General features: G+C 20.4%; 10 protein-coding genes across 10 annotated transcripts; 5 read left to right on the forward strand and 5 right to left on the reverse strand.

Annotated features, from left to right (window-relative positions):
* Nucleotides 1-316: 316 nt before the first annotated feature.
* Nucleotides 317-1,012, reverse strand: DDB_G0276995 (hypothetical protein; the record flags this gene model as incomplete). The annotated part of the gene is made up of 2 exons (XM_637776.1): nt 317-918; nt 970-1,012. The coding sequence occupies 2 exons, from the start codon at nt 1,010-1,012 to the stop codon at nt 317-319; spliced, it is 645 nt and encodes a 214-aa protein (XP_642868.1).
* Nucleotides 1,013-1,284: 272 nt separating this feature from the next.
* On the reverse strand, nt 1,285-2,154 carry DDB_G0276993 (hypothetical protein; the record flags this gene model as incomplete). Its single annotated transcript, XM_637777.1, has 1 exon — nt 1,285-2,154. One exon carries the CDS (start codon nt 2,152-2,154, stop codon nt 1,285-1,287), a length of 870 nt encoding a protein of 289 aa, XP_642869.1.
* Nucleotides 2,155-3,424: 1,270 nt separating this feature from the next.
* ctxB (cortexillin II) lies at nt 3,425-4,867 on the reverse strand (the record flags this gene model as incomplete). Its single annotated transcript, XM_637778.1, has 2 exons — nt 3,425-4,464; nt 4,582-4,867. 2 exons carry the CDS (start codon nt 4,865-4,867, stop codon nt 3,425-3,427), a joined length of 1,326 nt encoding a protein of 441 aa, XP_642870.1.
* Nucleotides 4,868-5,575: 708 nt separating this feature from the next.
* Nucleotides 5,576-6,905, reverse strand: DDB_G0276785 (hypothetical protein; the record flags this gene model as incomplete). The annotated part of the gene is made up of 2 exons (XM_637779.1): nt 5,576-6,495; nt 6,602-6,905. The coding sequence occupies 2 exons, from the start codon at nt 6,903-6,905 to the stop codon at nt 5,576-5,578; spliced, it is 1,224 nt and encodes a 407-aa protein (XP_642871.1).
* Nucleotides 6,906-7,777: 872 nt separating this feature from the next.
* pgs1 (phosphatidylglycerophosphate synthase 1) lies at nt 7,778-9,620 on the forward strand (the record flags this gene model as incomplete). Its single annotated transcript, XM_637780.2, has 2 exons — nt 7,778-8,218; nt 8,316-9,620. The coding sequence occupies 2 exons, from the start codon at nt 7,778-7,780 to the stop codon at nt 9,618-9,620; spliced, it is 1,746 nt and encodes a 581-aa protein (XP_642872.2).
* Nucleotides 9,621-9,946: 326 nt separating this feature from the next.
* On the forward strand, nt 9,947-11,833 carry DDB_G0276787 (hypothetical protein; the record flags this gene model as incomplete). The annotated part of the gene is made up of 1 exon (XM_637781.1): nt 9,947-11,833. One exon carries the CDS (start codon nt 9,947-9,949, stop codon nt 11,831-11,833), a length of 1,887 nt encoding a protein of 628 aa, XP_642873.1.
* A 439-nt stretch (nt 11,834-12,272) lies between these two features.
* Nucleotides 12,273-13,701, forward strand: DDB_G0277039 (hypothetical protein; the record flags this gene model as incomplete). The annotated part of the gene is made up of 3 exons (XM_637782.2): nt 12,273-12,404; nt 12,480-12,698; nt 12,793-13,701. The coding sequence occupies 3 exons, from the start codon at nt 12,273-12,275 to the stop codon at nt 13,699-13,701; spliced, it is 1,260 nt and encodes a 419-aa protein (XP_642874.2).
* A 97-nt stretch (nt 13,702-13,798) lies between these two features.
* DDB_G0276895 (hypothetical protein) lies at nt 13,799-14,584 on the reverse strand (the record flags this gene model as incomplete). The annotated part of the gene is made up of 2 exons (XM_637783.1): nt 13,799-14,221; nt 14,300-14,584. The coding sequence occupies 2 exons, from the start codon at nt 14,582-14,584 to the stop codon at nt 13,799-13,801; spliced, it is 708 nt and encodes a 235-aa protein (XP_642875.1).
* Nucleotides 14,585-15,476: 892 nt separating this feature from the next.
* On the forward strand, nt 15,477-16,737 carry ctbsB (glycoside hydrolase family 18 protein; the record flags this gene model as incomplete). Its single annotated transcript, XM_637784.1, has 2 exons — nt 15,477-16,198; nt 16,338-16,737. The coding sequence occupies 2 exons, from the start codon at nt 15,477-15,479 to the stop codon at nt 16,735-16,737; spliced, it is 1,122 nt and encodes a 373-aa protein (XP_642876.1).
* A 579-nt stretch (nt 16,738-17,316) lies between these two features.
* DDB_G0276793 (hypothetical protein) lies at nt 17,317-18,719 on the forward strand (the record flags this gene model as incomplete). Its single annotated transcript, XM_637785.1, has 2 exons — nt 17,317-17,436; nt 17,526-18,719. The coding sequence occupies 2 exons, from the start codon at nt 17,317-17,319 to the stop codon at nt 18,717-18,719; spliced, it is 1,314 nt and encodes a 437-aa protein (XP_642877.1).
* Between the last annotated feature and the right edge of the window lie 1,112 nt (nt 18,720-19,831).

The raw sequence follows: 19,831 nt of genomic DNA on the forward strand, positions 1-19,831 counted from the left end.
ATTTTAAAGGGGAGCCAGTTTGGGATGTGTTCACCAGCAGTAACACATCACCAAACCAACAAATTTTGTTTGGTACATATATTTCGAAGTATGAATTTGTCAAAGCACTAAATAAAGTGATGGCGACAATTCATTGAGATTGATTAATTATTTTGGAAGAATAATTGAGTTACTGAAGATAAAAATTTTTTCACACTCATTTAAATACCAATAATAATCATTTCACCATTATGGGAATTTAAAAATATCTTAATTTTTGGCCGCTTGTGAATTTTTTTTTTTAAAAAAAAAAAAAAAAAAAAAAATATTAACTGACTTATAATTTTGAGAAAATTTTATTATTAATCTTCACACGACGATTACTAAAATGATATATTGTCATGAAAGTATTATTTTTGTTATTTATAATTTCATCATAAGAAAATGTGTTTGAATTAATTTTTCTTATTCTATTATGGAATAATTTATTATTATTATTATTATTATTATTATTATTATTATTATTATTATTATTATTATTATTATTATTATTATTATTATTATTATTATTATTATTATTAGTAATTTCTAATGGATTAAAACAATTAAACATTAAACCTATTTTAGTATCTAAAAGATATTCTTTTCCATCTACCCATTTTAAAATATTTGAATAATGAATATTATTTTTTTTATTATTATTTTTAAATGATTTGACTAATTTTATATTGAAACCATTTTCATGTAAAAATAAACCAAATACTATATTTAAATCTGAAAAATTAGAAGGTAACCTATCAATTAAAACCTTTTTAATTGCATTTTCATTTGATATAACTATAATTTCATTTGATTGATTATCATAATTAATTATATTTGTTGATTTTATAAAATTATAATGTAATTCAGTTATATCACTTATATTTATTATTGAAAATTCTTGATTATAATTTAAAAAATCAAAAAATAATTTTTTAATATTATAAAAACTATAATAATAATGATATAAATTTTTATTATTATTATCCAACATTTTGTGTAATGGGAGTTTATAAAAAATAAAAAAAAAAAATAAAAAAAAAAAAAATCCAATAATAAAAAGAGCAATGACAAAAACAAAATTAATTAAAAAAAAAATAAATAAATAAAACAATAATAATAATAATAATAAAAGATTTTAAATTTTTTTTTTAAAAAAAGTGTGTGTAATTTTAAATCGTTTAATGTTTAATTAATATTTTATTTAGGGGTTAATAATATTATTTTTTTATTTTATTTTTTATTTTTTAATTTTTTTTTTTTAATTTATATTTGTTTTTTTATATTTTCATTTAAATTAATTTTAAAATAATTTAATAATAATTTTTTTAATTGATATTGATCAGTAATTGTAATAGTATTTTCTTTTCCATCTAGGAAACCAATTTTTAAACAATCATGGTGAAAATAGTAATAACCTTTTTCAAATTTTAAAAATGAAAATAATTTTTTCTCTGTAATTTCAAGGTAACGTTGGTGACAATCTAAAATTTCACCATGAGTAATTTCACTTGAACTGAATTGAAATAAATTTAAATAACTATCCATGCCAGGTTTTTTCTCTTGATAAATGTATGATGAATCATCTGAATTCTCAATACAACGATAGTAGGAGTGATTGCCAGCATTTGATAAAACACCAATTTCATTACCCAATTCAATTGGATTTAATGAACCAAAGAAACCAATTCCAACTTCAACCATATACCATTTACTATTTAATGGCCATTGAATTAAATTTGAAATGTGGCATGAAAAATGTGGAACTATATTAAATTGTGATTGTTTATATGCTTTAATCAATCTAACTGGAATTCCAAATTCATAAAGAAACATACCCATTAAAATATTTAATGTTGTACAAATACCACCCTCACCATCAATTAGTAATCTTTTAACAATATAATCTAATCCCCATTCATCAATACCATGACAAAGGTCAAAATTATTATATGGTAATTCTTCAACAAACTTTTTTTGTAGAAATGCAATATCATCCAAAGTTTTTAATTGAAAATCTTTTTTTAATTTCAATTTATGAATTAATAATTCTTTAATATTATATTTATGACCATTAATTAATTTTTTATATGAGAAAATTTCATTATTATTATTAATTTCATTTAAATAATCCATTATTTTTTTATTTTTTTTTTTTATTTTTTTTTTTTGAAATAATATTAAATAATTTATTTTTTTTATTTATTTTTTCGAATTTTAAAAATAAAAAAAAAAAGGTTTAAAAAGTTAGAAATAATTAAAATAAAAATATGATAAAATAAAAAAAAAATAAAAAAAATAATAAATAGTTAACATATTTTTTTTTTTTTTTTTTTTTTTTTTGTTTTTTTTTTTTTACCATTTAAAATATCAAACCTCTTGTCACACACGCTTGTAATTTTTTTTTTTTTTTTTTTTTTTTTTTTTTTGAATTAATGTAAAAGTGTGTTTATTGGGTGTGTTTTTTTTTTTTAAATTTAGATATATACTTTTACATTAATCTTTTTTTTTATTATTTTAAATTTTTTTTTAATTTTTTTTGATTTTTTTTTTTTTTTTTTTTTTTTTTTGGTCATAAAAAAATGCTCCACAGTAGTTAATTCAATAAAATTGTAATTTATAGATCTATATTTGTAAAATATTAATTGGAAAAAATAATAAAAAAATTTAAATTTTTTTAAAATTAATTTTTTGACAAGCCTGCCAAAAAATACTAATAAAATAAATAATTTATTTATTTTACCAGATTTAAAAATTAATTTTATTTTGAAAATAAAAAAAAATATGTTTTTTAAAAATTGAAAAGATTTATTTTATTTTTTATTTAATTTTTTTTAATTATTTTTTTCCCTTTGGAATTTCCACATCCAAAAAGATTTAATGTAAAAATACTTTTTTTTAAATTAAAAAAATAAATTTGATCAAAATACTTTACGTGTATCTTATTTAAGATTTTTTTTTTAAAATTTACCATTGTTTTTTTTTTTTTATATTTAAAGATTTAGCAAGTAATCATATATTTACCTATATTCTGATTAATTAAAAATTAAAAATAAAAAAATTAAAAAAAAAAAAACTTCCAATCTTTTTTTTTTTTTTTTTTTTTTTTTTTTTACTTTTTAAATATTATCTCTTTTTTATATAAAAACTTAAAAATTAGTACTTTTATTTTATTTTACATATTTTTGAATGATCATTACTTTTTTTTTTTTTTTAATAATGGCCATTATTGAGGGAAAAGGAGTTCTTTTTTTTTTCCAAAATTTAATAATGATTTTTTTTTTATTTTTTTATTTGTTATTATAAATTTATATCTTTTTTTATATATATATTTTTTAATTTTTTTTTATTTATTTATTTTTATTTTTTTTTTTAATTTTTTTTTTTTTTTTTTATTTATTTAGATTTATTTTTTAGCAGCAGCTTTTGCTTCTTCTTTACCATTAAGATATTTTTCAATTAAAATATTTTCAGATTCTAATTTTGAAGCTAATTTCTTTGCTTGTTCTTCAAAGGAAAGACTTGAGAGTTCAGAATCTAAATCGACAGGGGTACCAGTGTATGGAACAGTTTCTGGATGTTCCAAAAAGGATTGCCATTTATGAATATCAGAGAATTGAGCAGCGAGATGTTGACGAATTAAACCGAGACCCAAACGTTCAGCTTCAGCTCTCTTTTTATCTTCATCGATTTTCTTTTCGAGTCTATCTTTTTCGTCGAGGATTTCAGCGAGTTTTAATTCGAGGATAGCTTTATCTTTTTCACATTTGGCAAGACGAGATTCGAGATCGAGTTTAGCCAATTTCTCATCATCGAGACCACGAAGGGCATCGTCAATCTTTGATTGGAGATCGGTGATACGAGAGTTTCTATTATCATTTTGTTCTCTGATTTTGTTGAGAGCATCTTCGAGATCCTTCTTTTGTTTGACCAATTCCTCTTGAGAGTGTTTCTCACCTTCGAGAGATTGTTCGAGTGAGGCTAATTTATTGTTTAATGAATTTTGACTGGCTTCAAGTGCTTCTCTTTCCTCTTTGGCACGGAAAGCATGGAAGAACAATGAAGTGTAAAGTACGATTGAACGTTCATCGACATTACCTTTGGAGAGGGATTCAGCTTCTAAAAGCTTTGGAATACCTAATCCTTTCTCTGCGAAATCAAAGGCAGCATTCAAACGAGCAATATTATCATGACCTTCATATTCATCATATTTGAAAACGGTTGGATCATATTTATGTGCTAATGCCAAGAAACCATGACCATCACGGAAACTAGATTTAAAGCCTGTGATATTAACATTATTATAACCTTCTGTGGTCTTTTTACACCAAGCTAATAAACCTTCCTCTGATGATTTATCACCTTCATTAATAACTGAAATACGATATTTACGATATAATGTCCATAAAAAACCCAAAATCATCTTTTTATTATTATCAACAAATTCTTTTTAAATTTAAAAAAAAAAAAAAAAAAAAAAAAAAAAAAAAAAAAAACTTAATAAATTATTCATATTAATAATTTTATAAATTAAATTGGTTATTATTTTTAATTTAAATTTACCTTCAGCAGCAACACCTTGAACTTTAATTTTTAAATCTTCATCAATGAAAAGCATAGCTAAATGAAGATTTTGTACTCTCATAATTCTTGTTTTTGGTTCGAGATCGAATTTCTTTGGGAATTTCTTTCCTGAAACAGATTCTAAAAAGTAAATTAATTTGACACCATCACTGAGATCAGTTGAAACATCTGAAATTTTATCACAACCACGTTTCTCTAATACTGAATTGACCCATGATGTAAAGGCCATTTCTTGAACTTTTTCCCATTCTTTATTTAAATCCATTGTTTTTTCTTTTTGTTTTTGTTTTTTTTTTTTTTTACAATAATTTACAAAGGTTTGATTTTTTTTTTTTTTTGTGTTTTTTTTTTTTTGAGTTTCTTAAATTATTAAAAAATTATATTATATTTTATTTTAATAATCTTTTTAATAATAAAATAGTTTAATAAATAAGTAAAAAAAGGTGTGTATATATAATAAATAAATATATAAATAAATATCAAAAACTATAAATATGATATATTTTTTTTTTTTTTGGACAAAAATAAATTATTAAAAGAAAAAAAAAAAAAAAATTAAAAAAAAAAAAAGTTTGCCAAAAAAAAAAAAAAATAAAAAAAAAAAAAATAAAAAAATATTAAATTTTTTTTTTTTTTAAAATCCCTAAAATTACTTGAAAAAAAAAAGGGTTGGGTTCAAACTGAAATTATTTTTAAAAATAAAAAAAAAAAATTTTCAAATAATTATTTTTTATTTATTATTTTCATTTTTATTTTTTTTTTTTTTGATCATTTCTCACCTCTCCCATCATATTATTTTAAAATGATTATTTTTTTTTCCACCATTATGTTATTAGAAAGTTAACTTGTATTTTTTCAAACCAAAAAAAAAAAAAAAAAAAAAAAAAAAAAAAAAAAAAAAAAATGTTTAGTTAGTAAATAAATAATAAAAAAAAAAAAAAAAAAAAAAAAAAAAACCTTTTTTGGAACGTTTTTATTTTATTTCAATTTTTTTTTTTTTATTGTCTCTTTGTTCATTATCATCATTTTCTAAATTTATAATTTGATCATTTGTCCTTTTCTTTACAGTTAAAACACTACCCCATATATCATTTTTAAAATTACCATTATTTTTATTATTATTATTATTATTATTATTATCATTATTGGTATTATTTTTATTATTATTATTATTTGAGTTTGAATTTGGTGGTGATGATGATAGTAAAGATGAGTATGTTAAGGTTGATTGCTTTGAAGGTGACATTGATTTATTTTTAATATATTTATTAGATGGTGTAGTTTTTATTATTACTAGATATTTTAACTTTATCATTGAATTGGATGGAACTAAAAATTGATTATATTTTCCCCAAACTTTTAAATAACCATTTAACCATCCATTTCCTTTAATTATTTTTGTTGATGGTATTGGTTTACCAATTGGAAAATTATTATTATTATTATTATTATTATTATTATTATTATTATTATTATTATTATTATTATTATTATTAGGCTCAGGTGATAATTCACCAGTCACTTGAAGTATTTGATCCCTATCGATTTGATCACTAATTTCTTTACAATAAACAAATTTCTCTTTTTTTTGGTTTTTATTATTATTTTTATTACTATTATCATCATTATCATCTTTTATAACTATACAATCTTTATCATCAGCTTCATCTTCAGTATCATCATCTTCATTATATTCTAAAACATTTTTAGTGTAATCTTCACTTTTTAATGTATCAATTTTAATTAAATTTGGTATTGAGATTGTTTTATAGTTTACTTCTACCAACATTAGGATACCAATATTTGGTTGAAATTTAGTTGTTGTTTTATCTCTTTGAAACTTTGACATATTAATATTATCTAAACATCCATAAATATTATCCCAACATGATACTTTTATAATATTTATAAATATTATTAGTAAATGAATAATCTTTTTCTTTTTTTTTTTTTTTTTTTTTTTTTTTTTTTTTTTTATTATTATTATTTTGATAAATACTAGATTTATAACTTGTAAAACTATTATAAGATGGTGAAATACCATTTAAAATTTTAGCAGCAACACTACTATTATAACAACCATACCAAAGTAATGATTGTTTATTATTTTTATCACTTGAAAAATCTTTTGAATTATCTGATAATCTTGTTGCTGTGAAACAATCTACACATTGAACTGTATAGTCTTCTTCGTTTGATGATCCATTGGCAATCATTGTTTCAATTGATTTATAACTTTCATTTCTTTTATCTAATGGCTCAACTGTTATATTTAATCTTTGTAATAAATTTGAATAATTCATATTTTTAAATAAATAAAAAAAAAAAAAAAATAATAAAAAATAAAAATGAATAAAAAAAAAAAAAATAAAAAAAAATTGAAAAAAAAAAAAAAATAAAAAAAAATAAAAACTAAATTATTTATTTTATTTATAGGAAATTGTTTTTTTTTAAGAATTATAAAATAAAAATTATTTCACAATTGTGAACTTCCATCACTTTATTATTATTTCACATCTATTTTCTTTTTTCTTTTTTTTTTTTTTTTTGTCCTTTAAACCAACCAAAAAAATTTTCCTTCCCATTTGAAAAAAAATAAAAAAACTTCCATCTATTTTTATCATTTTTGATTACTATGCCACGTGTAGGTGGGAAAAGTTGATAGAATCGTCTGTTTTAAAAAAAAAAAAAAAATTAAATTTTTTAAATTTATATCAAAAATATCTCGAAATTTTTATTTTTTTATTTTTATTTTTATTTTTATTTTTATTTTTTTTTTCCATAAGTTTTTCTTTTTTTTTTTCAGTTGTACCTTTTCATATTTCATTTAATTTTTTTTTTTTCTTTTTTTTCTTTATTATTTTTAAATTTTTTTTTTTATTTTTAAATTTTTTTAATTTTTTTTTTTTTTTTTTTTTTGTGTTCCCCCATGCATTATTAAATTCAAAAAAAAAAAAAAAAAAAAAAAAAAACAAAACAAAAAAAAAAAAAAACCCAAAAAAAAAAAAAGATAAATATAAATAAAAAGATAAATTAAATCAAAAAAAAAAAAAAAAAAAAAATAAAAAAAGGAAAGGAAAAATCAAACAAACTTTTTTTTTCAAAATTTTCATAAAAAAAAAAATTCATGAAAATCATGTCGCCAATTTTTAGTTTTTTCATAACATTGTTCAATATGATAAAGAGAGCATTGGCACCAATCGTTCAACCACAAAGATTGTTTGCCGCTTTAATGGTAATTGGTGGTGGTGGTAGATCAGCAACAACAACAACAACAACAACAACTAAAGCATGTGGTAATGGATCATCTCAGTCACCTCCATCTACACCATTATTATCATCAAAATCCTCAACAATAACATCAAATAAAAAATCAGCAATACCATCATCACATTTATATATTCCAAAGAAATCAACATTAGATTCTAGACAAATTGGAAATTATTCAAGAGAATATTCTACCTCCTCCTCTTCATCATCAAAAAAGTCAATCTTTAATGATACATATTTAAATGATTTATTTTGGCAATTATCATCACAAGGTCCTGCATTTGAAGTTAATCCAAATAATATAGATTTTATTCAAGAACCAATTGATTTTTATAATCATTTAATTGTAAAGTATTATACTACCCTCCCCTCCCCTCACCTCACCTCACCTCCCCCCATATCATATAATATTAATATATTTTTTATTTTTTATTTTTTTTTAGGATGGAGTTAAAAGATCAAAAAAAAGAATTACAATGGCATCATTATATTTAGGTACAAGTAAACAAGAGATTGAATTAGTTAAAGAGATGAAATTAGCAATGGAAAGAAATAAAGAATTAAAGATACATATATTATTGGATGGTTTAAGGGGTACTAGAATTGGATTAGATAAAGAGAGTAGTGCAACTATATTGGGTGAACTATTAAGCCTTTACTCTGATCGTGTCACTATAAGTATGTATCATACACCAGACCTAAATGGAATCTTAAAGAAAGTATTACCACCAAGAATCAATGAAACCATTGGTGTTCAACATATTAAAACCTATATATTCGATGACGATTTACTTTTAAGTGGTGCAAATCTATCTAAAGATTATTTCACAAATAGACAAGATCGTTATGTTTTAATTCGTTCCACAAGCACAGTTTCAAACTATTTCAATGAGATCGTTGAAATCATCGGTTCACTCTCTCTACATGTCGATAAAGATAATAGGAATCAGTTACTCCTATCATCTGGTTCAATCGATCCAGTCACACAATCAAATGAATTTAAAAATTTAGCATATACAAAATTATCAACACTTTTAAAATCACATTCATATTATCCAAGTAACAGTAATAGTAATTCATCAGTTGATTCACCATTTGATTGTAATAATATAAATAATGGGGAGACTACTTGGATATTTCCAACAATTCAAATGGGACCATTTAATATACGTCAGGATGAGGTTGTTACATCACACATTTTCGAATCTGTTCCAAATGATTCTAAATTCTTTATCACTTCACCATACTTTAATTTAACAGAGAATTACTTAAACTTAATTCTAACTGGTAAACCAAAATTGGATATTATCACATGTTCACCACAAGCCAATGGATTCTATGGTAGTAAAGGCTTGAGTAGTGCAGTACCCGACTGTTATGCAATTATAGAGAAACGTTTCCTTCAACGTGTTCAAGATACTGATAATGGTGATCGTATCTCTGTTCAAGAGTATATTCGTGATAAATGGACCTATCATGCCAAGGGACTTTGGATTCAAGTAAAGAATCAACAACATCCATCCATTACACTCATTGGTAGTCCAAATTTCGGTTCACGTAGTGTTGAAAAGGATTTAGAAGCTCAAATCATTTTAATCACTCAAAATAAACAATTACAACAAAAAATGGAAAATGAAAAAAATTATCTTTGGACTGATACTCAAAATGCTAACCTTGAATTATTTGAAAAAAGAAAAGTTTCTTTAATGGTTAGATTTTTAGTTTATATTTTTGGTAATTATTTATAAATAATCAAAAAATCAAAAAAAAAAAAAAAAAAAAAAAATCAAAATTAATAAAAATAAAATAGTAAAAATAAAAAAATAAAAATAAATCAAGATATTTGTAAATAAATAAAATAAAATAAAATAAAATCGGAAATGGATTTTTTTTATTTTTTTTTTTTTTTTTATTTTTTGAGCAAAAACTGAAAAGTCACCACCTACCAGGGAATTTAATTTTTTGTAAATTGTTTTTTTTTTTTTTTATTTTTTTTTTTTTTTTATTTTTTTGTTTTGACACACACACAACCACTTTTTGTTTCAAATGATTGATTAAAAAAAAAAAAAAAAAAATGAAAAATATATTATCCTTTTCATTTTCATTTTCATTTTTATATATATTATTTTTATTATTATTTTTAAATAATAATTTATTAATTATTAAATCATGTCCAACTTATCCAAATCCAATTAAATTAAATCAAAATGAAAGTTTATTAATTGAAGCATATAATCAAATTGATGAATTAATTCAAAATAATATGAAATTGAATAATGTTACAAGTTTTATTGCAACAATTGTTTATATGGATGAAATTGTTTGGTCAAAAACTTATGGTAATTTAAATCCATTAGATGATAAATCACCACCATTAACAATTGATAATAATATAAAAATTGCAAGTTTAACAAAAGTTTTCACATCATTAATGATGTATCAGTTAAGAGATAATGGTAAAATTTTATCATTGGATGATAAAATTTCAAATTATTTCCCAAAATTTAAAATTAATGATATTTATAAATTAAAAAGTAGTGGTAGTGGTAGTAAAAGTGGTAAAAGTGATATAAAAGATAATAGTATTACTTTTAGACAATTAGCATCACATCAATCAGGTTTACCAAGAGAAGTACCTTGTGATTCAATTACATATGGGACTAAAAATTGTACAGAAAATATAATATTTGAAAGATTATCAAAACAATTCACACTTTTAAAACAATATTCTGAAGTTCATTATTCAAATTTAGGTTTTGCATTACTTGGTAAAATTTTAGGTGAAATCATTTCAAATTCTACAAATAATAATAATAATAATAATAATAATAATAATAATAATAATAATAATAATAATAATAATAATAATAATAATAATAATAATAATAATAATAATAATAATAATAATAATAATAATAAAATTAAAACCAATGATTTAATTAGTAGTAATGAACAATTTCAATATGAAAATTACATTTTAAATAATATTTTAAAACCATTAAATATGATGAATTCAACATTTAATTATGATGATATTGATAGTAATAATTTGGCATTAGGTTATACAATTTTAAAAAATGGTACATTTGAAATTGTACAAAGACAAAATTCAGGTTGGAATTCACCAGCTGGTGGGTTATATTCAACAGCAAGAGATATTTCAAAATTTATGATATTTTGGTTAAATAATGGTATTATTTCAAATAATAATAATAAAAATGATAATAATAATAACAATAATGAAAATAATGATAATTTAGTTAAAGAATCAACAATTAATGAAGCATTATTACCAGTGAGTTTAATAAGTGATGGATTAACTGCATATGGTACACCATTTGAAATGTGGTATGATCAACAAAATAATATTTGGTTAAAATCAAAAGCAGGAATTGCAAATGCTTATAGAACTCAAATGGCATTAATACCACCATTAAAGCTAGGAATGTTTTTTAGCTCACAATTTGTTTTTGACACACCTGATTTATTTACAAGAGAAGTTTCTCAAATATTAATTCCAGTTTATGAATATTTATTAAATAAAAAACAAGAGGAGAAAGAAGAAAAAGAAGAAGAAGAAGAAAATCAACAAGATGAATCACAACAACAACAACAACAACAACAAAATAATATAAAATTATTATCAAATGATATTTTTATTGGTAATTATTTAAATGAATTTGGATCAATATTTAATGTTTTTATTGATGATTCAACAGGTTTATTATATTGTAATTTTGGAAATGATTTTGTATATTTAATTTCGGATTTTGATGATAGTTATAATTTCCCACATATTAAAAGAATTTCATTATTGGATCCAAAAAAATATATTTGTTGGCCAATAGTTGATGGTGCTAATGAAGAGTTAATTTATTTCACTTTTAATGATGATGATAGTAGAAACTCAATAACTTGTACTGGCGTTCAAGTATTGGGTCAATTTTTATATAAAACTTAATAAAATAAAAAAAATAAAAATAAATGTTGGGAAAAAAAAAAAAAAAAGTTAATAGAAATAATAAAAAAAAAAAAAAAAATTCAAAAAACACAATGAGTACATTAATTTTTTTTAAAAAAATTTGTGTATATTTGAGTGTGCTCTATTAATCAATACTAAATTCATATTAAAAACAAATAAAATTAAATCATTGTTAAAAAAAAAAAAAAAAAAAAAAAAAAAAAAAAAAAAAAAAAATTGAAAAATTTTGGAATTTTTGTTAATATTTGAACTTAAGACACACACAATATTTTTTTTTTTTTTTTTTTTTTTTTATTTTTTAAAGTGGACTTTTCGCTAAAATTTGCTTTTTTTGTTTTTACATAATATTTTTTATTTCATTTCATTTTCATTTTCATTTTCAAAAAAAAAATAAATATAAATAAAAATCAAAATAAAAATGATTAGATTATTTTCAAAATCTACTTTTTTTAATGGAATTAATTTCACAAAATCTATTTCATCACCTTCAGTTAGATATATTTCAAATAATAGTCCAACATCTGAATCACCAAAGATACTAGAATACAAAGTAAGTAATTATCATTATTATTGTTTTTATTATTAGTATTAATAATTTATCATGGAAAAAAAAAAAAAATTATAGAGAACTAGGGTTCAAGTAATAAATGCACATAATGAAAAATTTAAATTTTCATTTATTAATTTAACCAAAGCAGCAAATTTTTCAAAAACAAAACATAATCTATCAATTTCAGATGCTCAATTATTAGGTAAATTAATGTCTGGTGTTTCAATGTGTGCTTCATTTTTATCTGATGAAGAAAGAATCTCTGCTCAAATTATTTCTGATATTAATCCAACTGTAATTAATTAATTAATTAATTAATTACCAATACAAGATATTATATACATACATATTACTAACATTATATAAATATAAATATACATAAATATAGCATATATATGCAGAAGCAATTCATGTTGGAGAAGTTAGAGGATTTTTAATTAATGGTGATACACCAAGATTGGAGACACCTGATCAAGTTATAAATAGAAAAGGTATTTTCCAATTTTCAAAGATATTATATGGTCATTTAAAACCAATTCAAAGTGTTGTAGCTGTAGAGGAAAAAGATTTAACAATAACAAAAGAATTTCAACATTATTTTGATCAATCTGAACAAATTCCATCATTTATTCAATTAGAAACTAGATTAAAATCAAATAATAATAATAGTAAAAGTGATAACAATAATATTGTTATTAATGATGAAATTCAACAACAAATTCAAATACAAGAACAACAAGGACAAGGACAAGGACAAGGACAAGGACAACAAATTATAAATAGTAATAATGATGTAATTGATAATGATCAATTAGAATTTAATGGTGGTATTTTAATTCAAACATTACCATCAACGACTGATGAAGAATTGGTTCAATTGAAAAATAATATTGAAAAGCATTCAATTGCAGATTTATTTTTAAAAGAAAAGAAATCAATCAAAGAGATATTATCAATCCTTACAAATAATGATCCATCAGTTGAGATTATTTCAACCATTTTCGTAGATTTCTATTGTCGTTGTACTTTGAAAACTTTTAAAGATAAAATTCTAACTTTAGGCATCAACGAAATTAAACATCTTGAAGAACATAATCATAATGAATTAAAATGTATCTATTGTAATCGTTATCATTATTTAAAGGATACTGATTTCAAAGAAATGATTAATCATTTAGAACAAGATAAAGAACAAAAATTAAAAGTTTTAAAAGAAATGGAACAAGAACAAGAACAAGAAGTGCAACAACAAAATAATCATACTGAAAAAATAAATGATGAAACTAAAAAAGAATAAATTAAAAATACTAAAATAAATTGTAAAAAAAAAAAAATTAAAAAATAAATTTATATTTTTAGTATTATTTATTATTATCATTATTATTAAAATTTAATTAATAATTTATTTCTAATGGTTCGAGTTTTTCTTGATTTTCAAGATCATCATCATTGTCATCATCATCACTATTATCTAAAATTAAACCAAATTTATCAATAATTGATGGTGGTGTATTTATAATATCTAATATATTTTTACTATTTTCTGGATTAAAATTGATTTGTTCATCTAAATTATTGTTTTTGTTGTTATTTTTATTATTATTATCTGTACAGGTTTTGTTGGCATTATTTGGTTGTTTTCTTTTTTTATTATCATTATTATTATTATTTTCATTTTCATTTTCTTTATTTATTTCTAAAATTGGTGTATTTGTATTATTATTATTATTATTATTATTATTTTTATTATTGGATGTAATTTTTATATTGTTTTCACTTAATTCTTCTTTATGTTCTAAAATACCTAATGCTAAATTCTAAATTATTATTATTATTATTAAAAAGTGTTAGAGCTGAGCTAAAAAATTAATAAATATAAAAAAAGAAATAAATACCATTTGAATATATTCATCACCTTCTTTAATATTCTCTATATTAACATCTTCTTTATTTTCAATTTTCTTTTTTAAATCAATGTTTGCTTCTTTTAATTTTGGTAAAAAATCTTTAACTCTATTTAAAACTGAACTTTCTTCCATTTTAAAGAAATTTGGTTTGGTTTTTGGTGCTTGTTGAGGTGTTATTAAAAATGGTGAAACACTTGGTTCTGTTAAACCATTATTAATTTTGGTTTTATTACTATTCTTTTCTAATTCTAATAAGTCTTTATTTACAATCATTATTTATATATTTGTTGTTTATTATTTATTTATTTTTAAAATGTTTTTATTTTATTTATTTTATTTTTTTTTTTTTTGTTTCGTTTGTGGTGATAAAAATAAATAAAACGAGACAACCGAAAAAAGTTAAAAAAAAAAAAAAATGAAATTAAATTATGAAAAAAAAAAATTAAAAAACGAATAGTTTTTTTTTTTTTTTTTTTTTTTTTTTTTTTTTACCAATATTTTCAAACTGCTTTAAATAAATAAAAAAGTTCATTTAAATAAAATAAATAATTGTAAAATTTAATAATTAAGAAAGGTAATACCAATTTTCAATTGCCTCTTAATTTGAAAATAATAGTTAATGAAAAATGGATTATTTTAATAATTAAAATAATCCATTATTCATAAATTATTATTTTGAAATTAAGAGGCAATTGAAAATTGGTATTACCTTTTAAAATAAATAAAAAAATTAATAATTGAAAAAATTAAAAATTAAAAAATAAATTTTTGAAGTATAATTTTATTTTCATTTATTAATTTTAACATTATATTATTAATGTTTTAGAATATTTTAAAGTTCTATAATTGAATTTCTTTTTTTATTCGATTTAGAATTGGTGATCTTGAATTAATTGAGGTAATTATTAATGATCATCTTTTTGTTTTTGTGTTTTTTTATTAATAAATTCCAACTTATAATAAAAAATCAAAATCTTTTTTAATGCTTTTTCCCACAAAATAAATAAAATAAATTAAATTTGATATTTTTAATGGGGATTAAAGGAGATTTCTTTTTTTTTTTTCAATTTTTTTTTTTTTTATAAAAATTTAATAATCACTTTTTTTCACTCACACTTAATATTTTTAATTTCACCATTTTTCTATTTAAAAAAAAAAAAAAATAATGAAAATTTTTATAATTATTTCTTTAATTTTAACAATTTTAATTATTCAATCAAAATCAAAAGAGTGTCCTTGTTCAAATGTTGAGTTGTGTAAACCATTGGAAATTGGTCCAAGAAAAGAATTTATTGGATTTTCTGTAAATAGCACTTTCTATCCATACTATAATTGGGATCATTTGACAACTATTGGAATTTTTTATAGTGAAGATATTGAAGATGAATTACTTTGTATGGCTAAAACTAATGGTGTAAGATTAGTTTATAGTGCATTTTACCCAGTTGAACAATTATCAAATGAAACATATATAGATCAATGGATAAATGAAAAATTAGAACTTGTTCAAAATACATTTACTGATGGTTTAAATTTTGATGTTGAATATCCAATCACTGATCCAATCGTTGCACAACAATATACTCAATTAGTTGCTGCCACTAATAATGCTTTTAAATCAGTTAATCTTTATTATCAAATTAGTGTTGATGTGGCATGGGATGCTTCAAACTGTATAGATTATCGTTGTTATGATTATTTGGGACTTTCAAAAGCTTCTGATTTTTTAGTAGTTATGGATTATGATATGAAGTTGGATGGATATTACTTCAAAACATGCCTTGCAAGTGCAAACTCACCACCTTCTTCAGTTTTATCTGGTATGGTAAATTTTACAAAACTTGGAATTGATGAAAGTTCATTAGTAATGGGACTACCATGGTATGGGTATGTTTTATAATGTTATTATTATTAAATTTTGTTTTTTTATTTTTTTTATTTTTTTTATTTTTTTTATTTTTTTTTAATCTCAAAAAGTAATATTTATAATTTTCATTTATTTTTTTCAAAATTCATTTTAAAAAAGATACAATTATCCATGTATTGGCTCAAATTATACATTACAAACATTTGAATGTATTATTCCTCCTTCCAGTTATTTAGGTTATAATTGCACAGATGCATCAGGAATTGAAATTAATTACTCAATCATTATGAATATGTTAAATGATACAGCAATACAAAATGGTGGTGTTCAATGGGATTCAGAATCAGAGTCACCATATTTTAATTTTATTGACTTATTTTCTGGTACTCAACACCAAATGTGGTTTGATAATCCAGACTCATTAACCATTAAAGTCAATATAGCACGTACAATGAACCTTAGAGGTGTTGGTGTATGGAATATTGATCAACTTTGGGATGACCATTCTCTTTCATCTGGAATGTGGGGTGCATTAAATTCTTTCTTTAAAATTAATTAGTTATAAAAAAAAAAAAAAAAAAAAAAAAAAAAAAAAAAAAATTAATAAATAAAGTAATAAATAAATAAATAAATTAATAAATAAATAAATTAATAAATAAATTAATAAAAAAATAAATTATAATAAAAATTAATAAAAATAAGATTAGAAAACAAATAATAAATTACCAAAAGACAAAAGACAATCACTCAAAAAAATAGGAAAATTAAATTTTGGGGTTAAAATACAAAAATGGATTAATTATCAAAAATAAAGGGTGATTGGGGGTATTACAAAAATGATGAGATATAAATAATTGTAATTAAAGTGAAAATAAAATTTCTCAATTTTTCGATAAAAAAAAAAAAAAGATAAATCACACAGATTTATTCAAAGCTTAATTTTAACATAGATTTAATCTATTAAAAAATAGAGCTTAAAATTATAAAAAAATACACACAAGAATAAGTTGAACTTATAACAAACAATAATAAAAAAAAAATATTTAAACCAAATGGTTTTTATGTAAATTTTTCATTTGAAGTTAATTTATTTTTAATAATATTAATTTAGTGTGTATAATATTTCTAAAAATTAAAAATGGTTTTGGATTTTTTAAAAGGGGAAAAAGTTAAATATGATAAATTACCAGAGCCAAATGAAGTTGGTGATTTGATGAAAAATATTAAAAAACTTGCTGATTCTGATGATAATATTATCGTATGTAATTACTTTTTAACAATGGGATATAGATAAAAATTAAATTTTAAAAAATTGAATTTTTTTTTTTTTTTTTATTATTAAAAAAGAGAGAAGCAGCAAGAAAGTTTGGTGTTTGTATTCCAACGGAGTTTTGTAGAGTGTTATTATTCACATCTCTATCAAAGAAATCAGTTTTAAAACATTTTGTTAACAAAATCCAAAGACTTGTTGAATTATTTGTTACATTTTTCAAATTGGTTTCAAAGTTTAATAGAGATGCAACTGAAATTTCTCTTGATACTCACTATGAAAATGCAAATTTAGAGATTAAATCTAATCTTAATGATTTGGAGAATATTCATAGTCAATTGATTGTATTAGCCAATGAAATAATTGGTGAAATTGATGAATGTATCAATGAATGTAAAAGAGAAGTTGGCTCTAAAAATCATTTTAGAGAACCAATTTTACTAAAATCAATGACTGATAGTAGTGCCTGTAATACACCACTCTTAAAAAGCAAAAATCAATTCTCAAATGAACATATTAAAAGTCTAACGCAATGTATATTACAAAGCAAATCAAATCAAGTTCCAAATATTCAAAAACTTATTGATAAAAACAACTTAAAGAAAATACTTTTAAATTCTGGTGGTATCTTTTTTTTGGTAATGGGTTGTGCAACTGTTGTAGTTGGTGCTGTACTCGCTCCATTCACTGCCGGAATTTCATTATTCACTGCATTGGTATCAATTTTCATGATTGCTGGTGGCGCACTTTCATTGGTTGGTGGAGTTGCTGCCGAAGTACTTGGTAATAAATTCTTTATTGAAAAGGATCTTGACCTTCTTAACTCTTTGCAAACTTTGAAAGAAATCAAATCGGATGTTGAAGAAATACTCAAAGCTTTTTCAAACAATTCACAATTAGCTGACCAATTATCTAAAAATTTTCTACATTTTAAAATGGGTGAATATGGATCATTGGGTATACTTTGTGGTATTTGTAATAACGTTTTAAAGGATCCTTTATTTTTTGATGACGAAGTAAATTCAACTAAAAACTTCTGTAAGGATTGTATAACACAATATTATAAATCTCAACAAAAATTGGCTGGTAGTAATAATGATGATGATTTTTTCAATTTACCAAATTCAAATTATCAAACTTTTAATTTAAAAAATTTACAACCTGCATGTGGTTCTTTAAAAAGTTTAATTAGAAATTCTGAAGAGAGATATGATGAATGGCAAAGAAAATTATTATCAATGATTGGTAATAATACAATTTATCATTTGTAATCCAGTAAAATAAAAAAAATAATAATAATCATATGATTACATTCATTTTTAATATTTAAATCACTTTTATTTTTGAGTGTTCAAATTATCTATACTAAATTCTTAATAAAAAAATAAAATTAAATAATTGTAAATAATATTTAACAATATCTAAATTCCATTATAACTTAAAAAAATCAAATTTATTATATTTTTAATTTTATTTATTAAATTATTACTTTGATTTTAAAATTTTGTAAATTTGGATATTTAAAAAAATAAAAAAAAAAACTAATAGAGATTTAATTTATTTTTTTGATTTAAAAACTAAAAAAAATAATAAAAAATAAAAATAAAAAAAAAAAAAGGTAATAACTATTTAATTTAAATTTTTTATTCTGTCCTCTTGTTTATCTTTTTTTAAAAAAATAAAAACAATTAATGAAAATAAGAATTTTATAAAACTTTAAAAAATAAAAAAAATAAAAAATAAACCAATCCCCAAACCAATTTTTTTTTTTTTTTTTTTTTTTTTAAAAAAATCTATCTTTTATATAAAATTTAATCGCTACTCGTTGTTCTTAAAAATAAAAAAAAATAACAAAAACTTAAATTATAAATTATTAAATTCTAAAAATTAAAAATAAAAATAAAAAAAATCATGGTCAACTGATTAAATCTCGTTTAGTTAAAAAAAAAAAAATAAAAAAAAAATAATAAAAAATTAAAAAATAAAATGGAAAATTTTAATTTTTTTTTTTTTTTTTTTTTTTTAAATTTTTTTTTTTTTAAAATTTTTTTCTTTTTTTTTTTTTTTATTAATAAAAATGGGTTTTATAAATAAAAATATAGATAAAACCAAACCTTAGATTTAACAATAATAATAACAACTTTTCAAAACACATATTGTAACTTAATTGTGTATCAACACTTTTAAATATCACTTTTTCATTGAAAAAAAAAAAAAAAAAAAATTTTAAAAAAAATAAAATAAAAATAAAATAAAATAAAATATTTTTATTAAATAAATAAATAAAAACTCCTTTTAAATTTTTTAAAAAAAAATAATAAATAAAAAAACATCAACATATAATTATATATAATATATAACACCTACTGTTCAATTATTAATT

This window comes from Dictyostelium discoideum (genome assembly GCF_000004695.1).
Source record: "Dictyostelium discoideum AX4 chromosome 2 chromosome, whole genome shotgun sequence".
In the NCBI taxonomy this organism is placed as follows: domain Eukaryota; phylum Evosea; class Eumycetozoa; order Dictyosteliales; family Dictyosteliaceae; genus Dictyostelium; species Dictyostelium discoideum.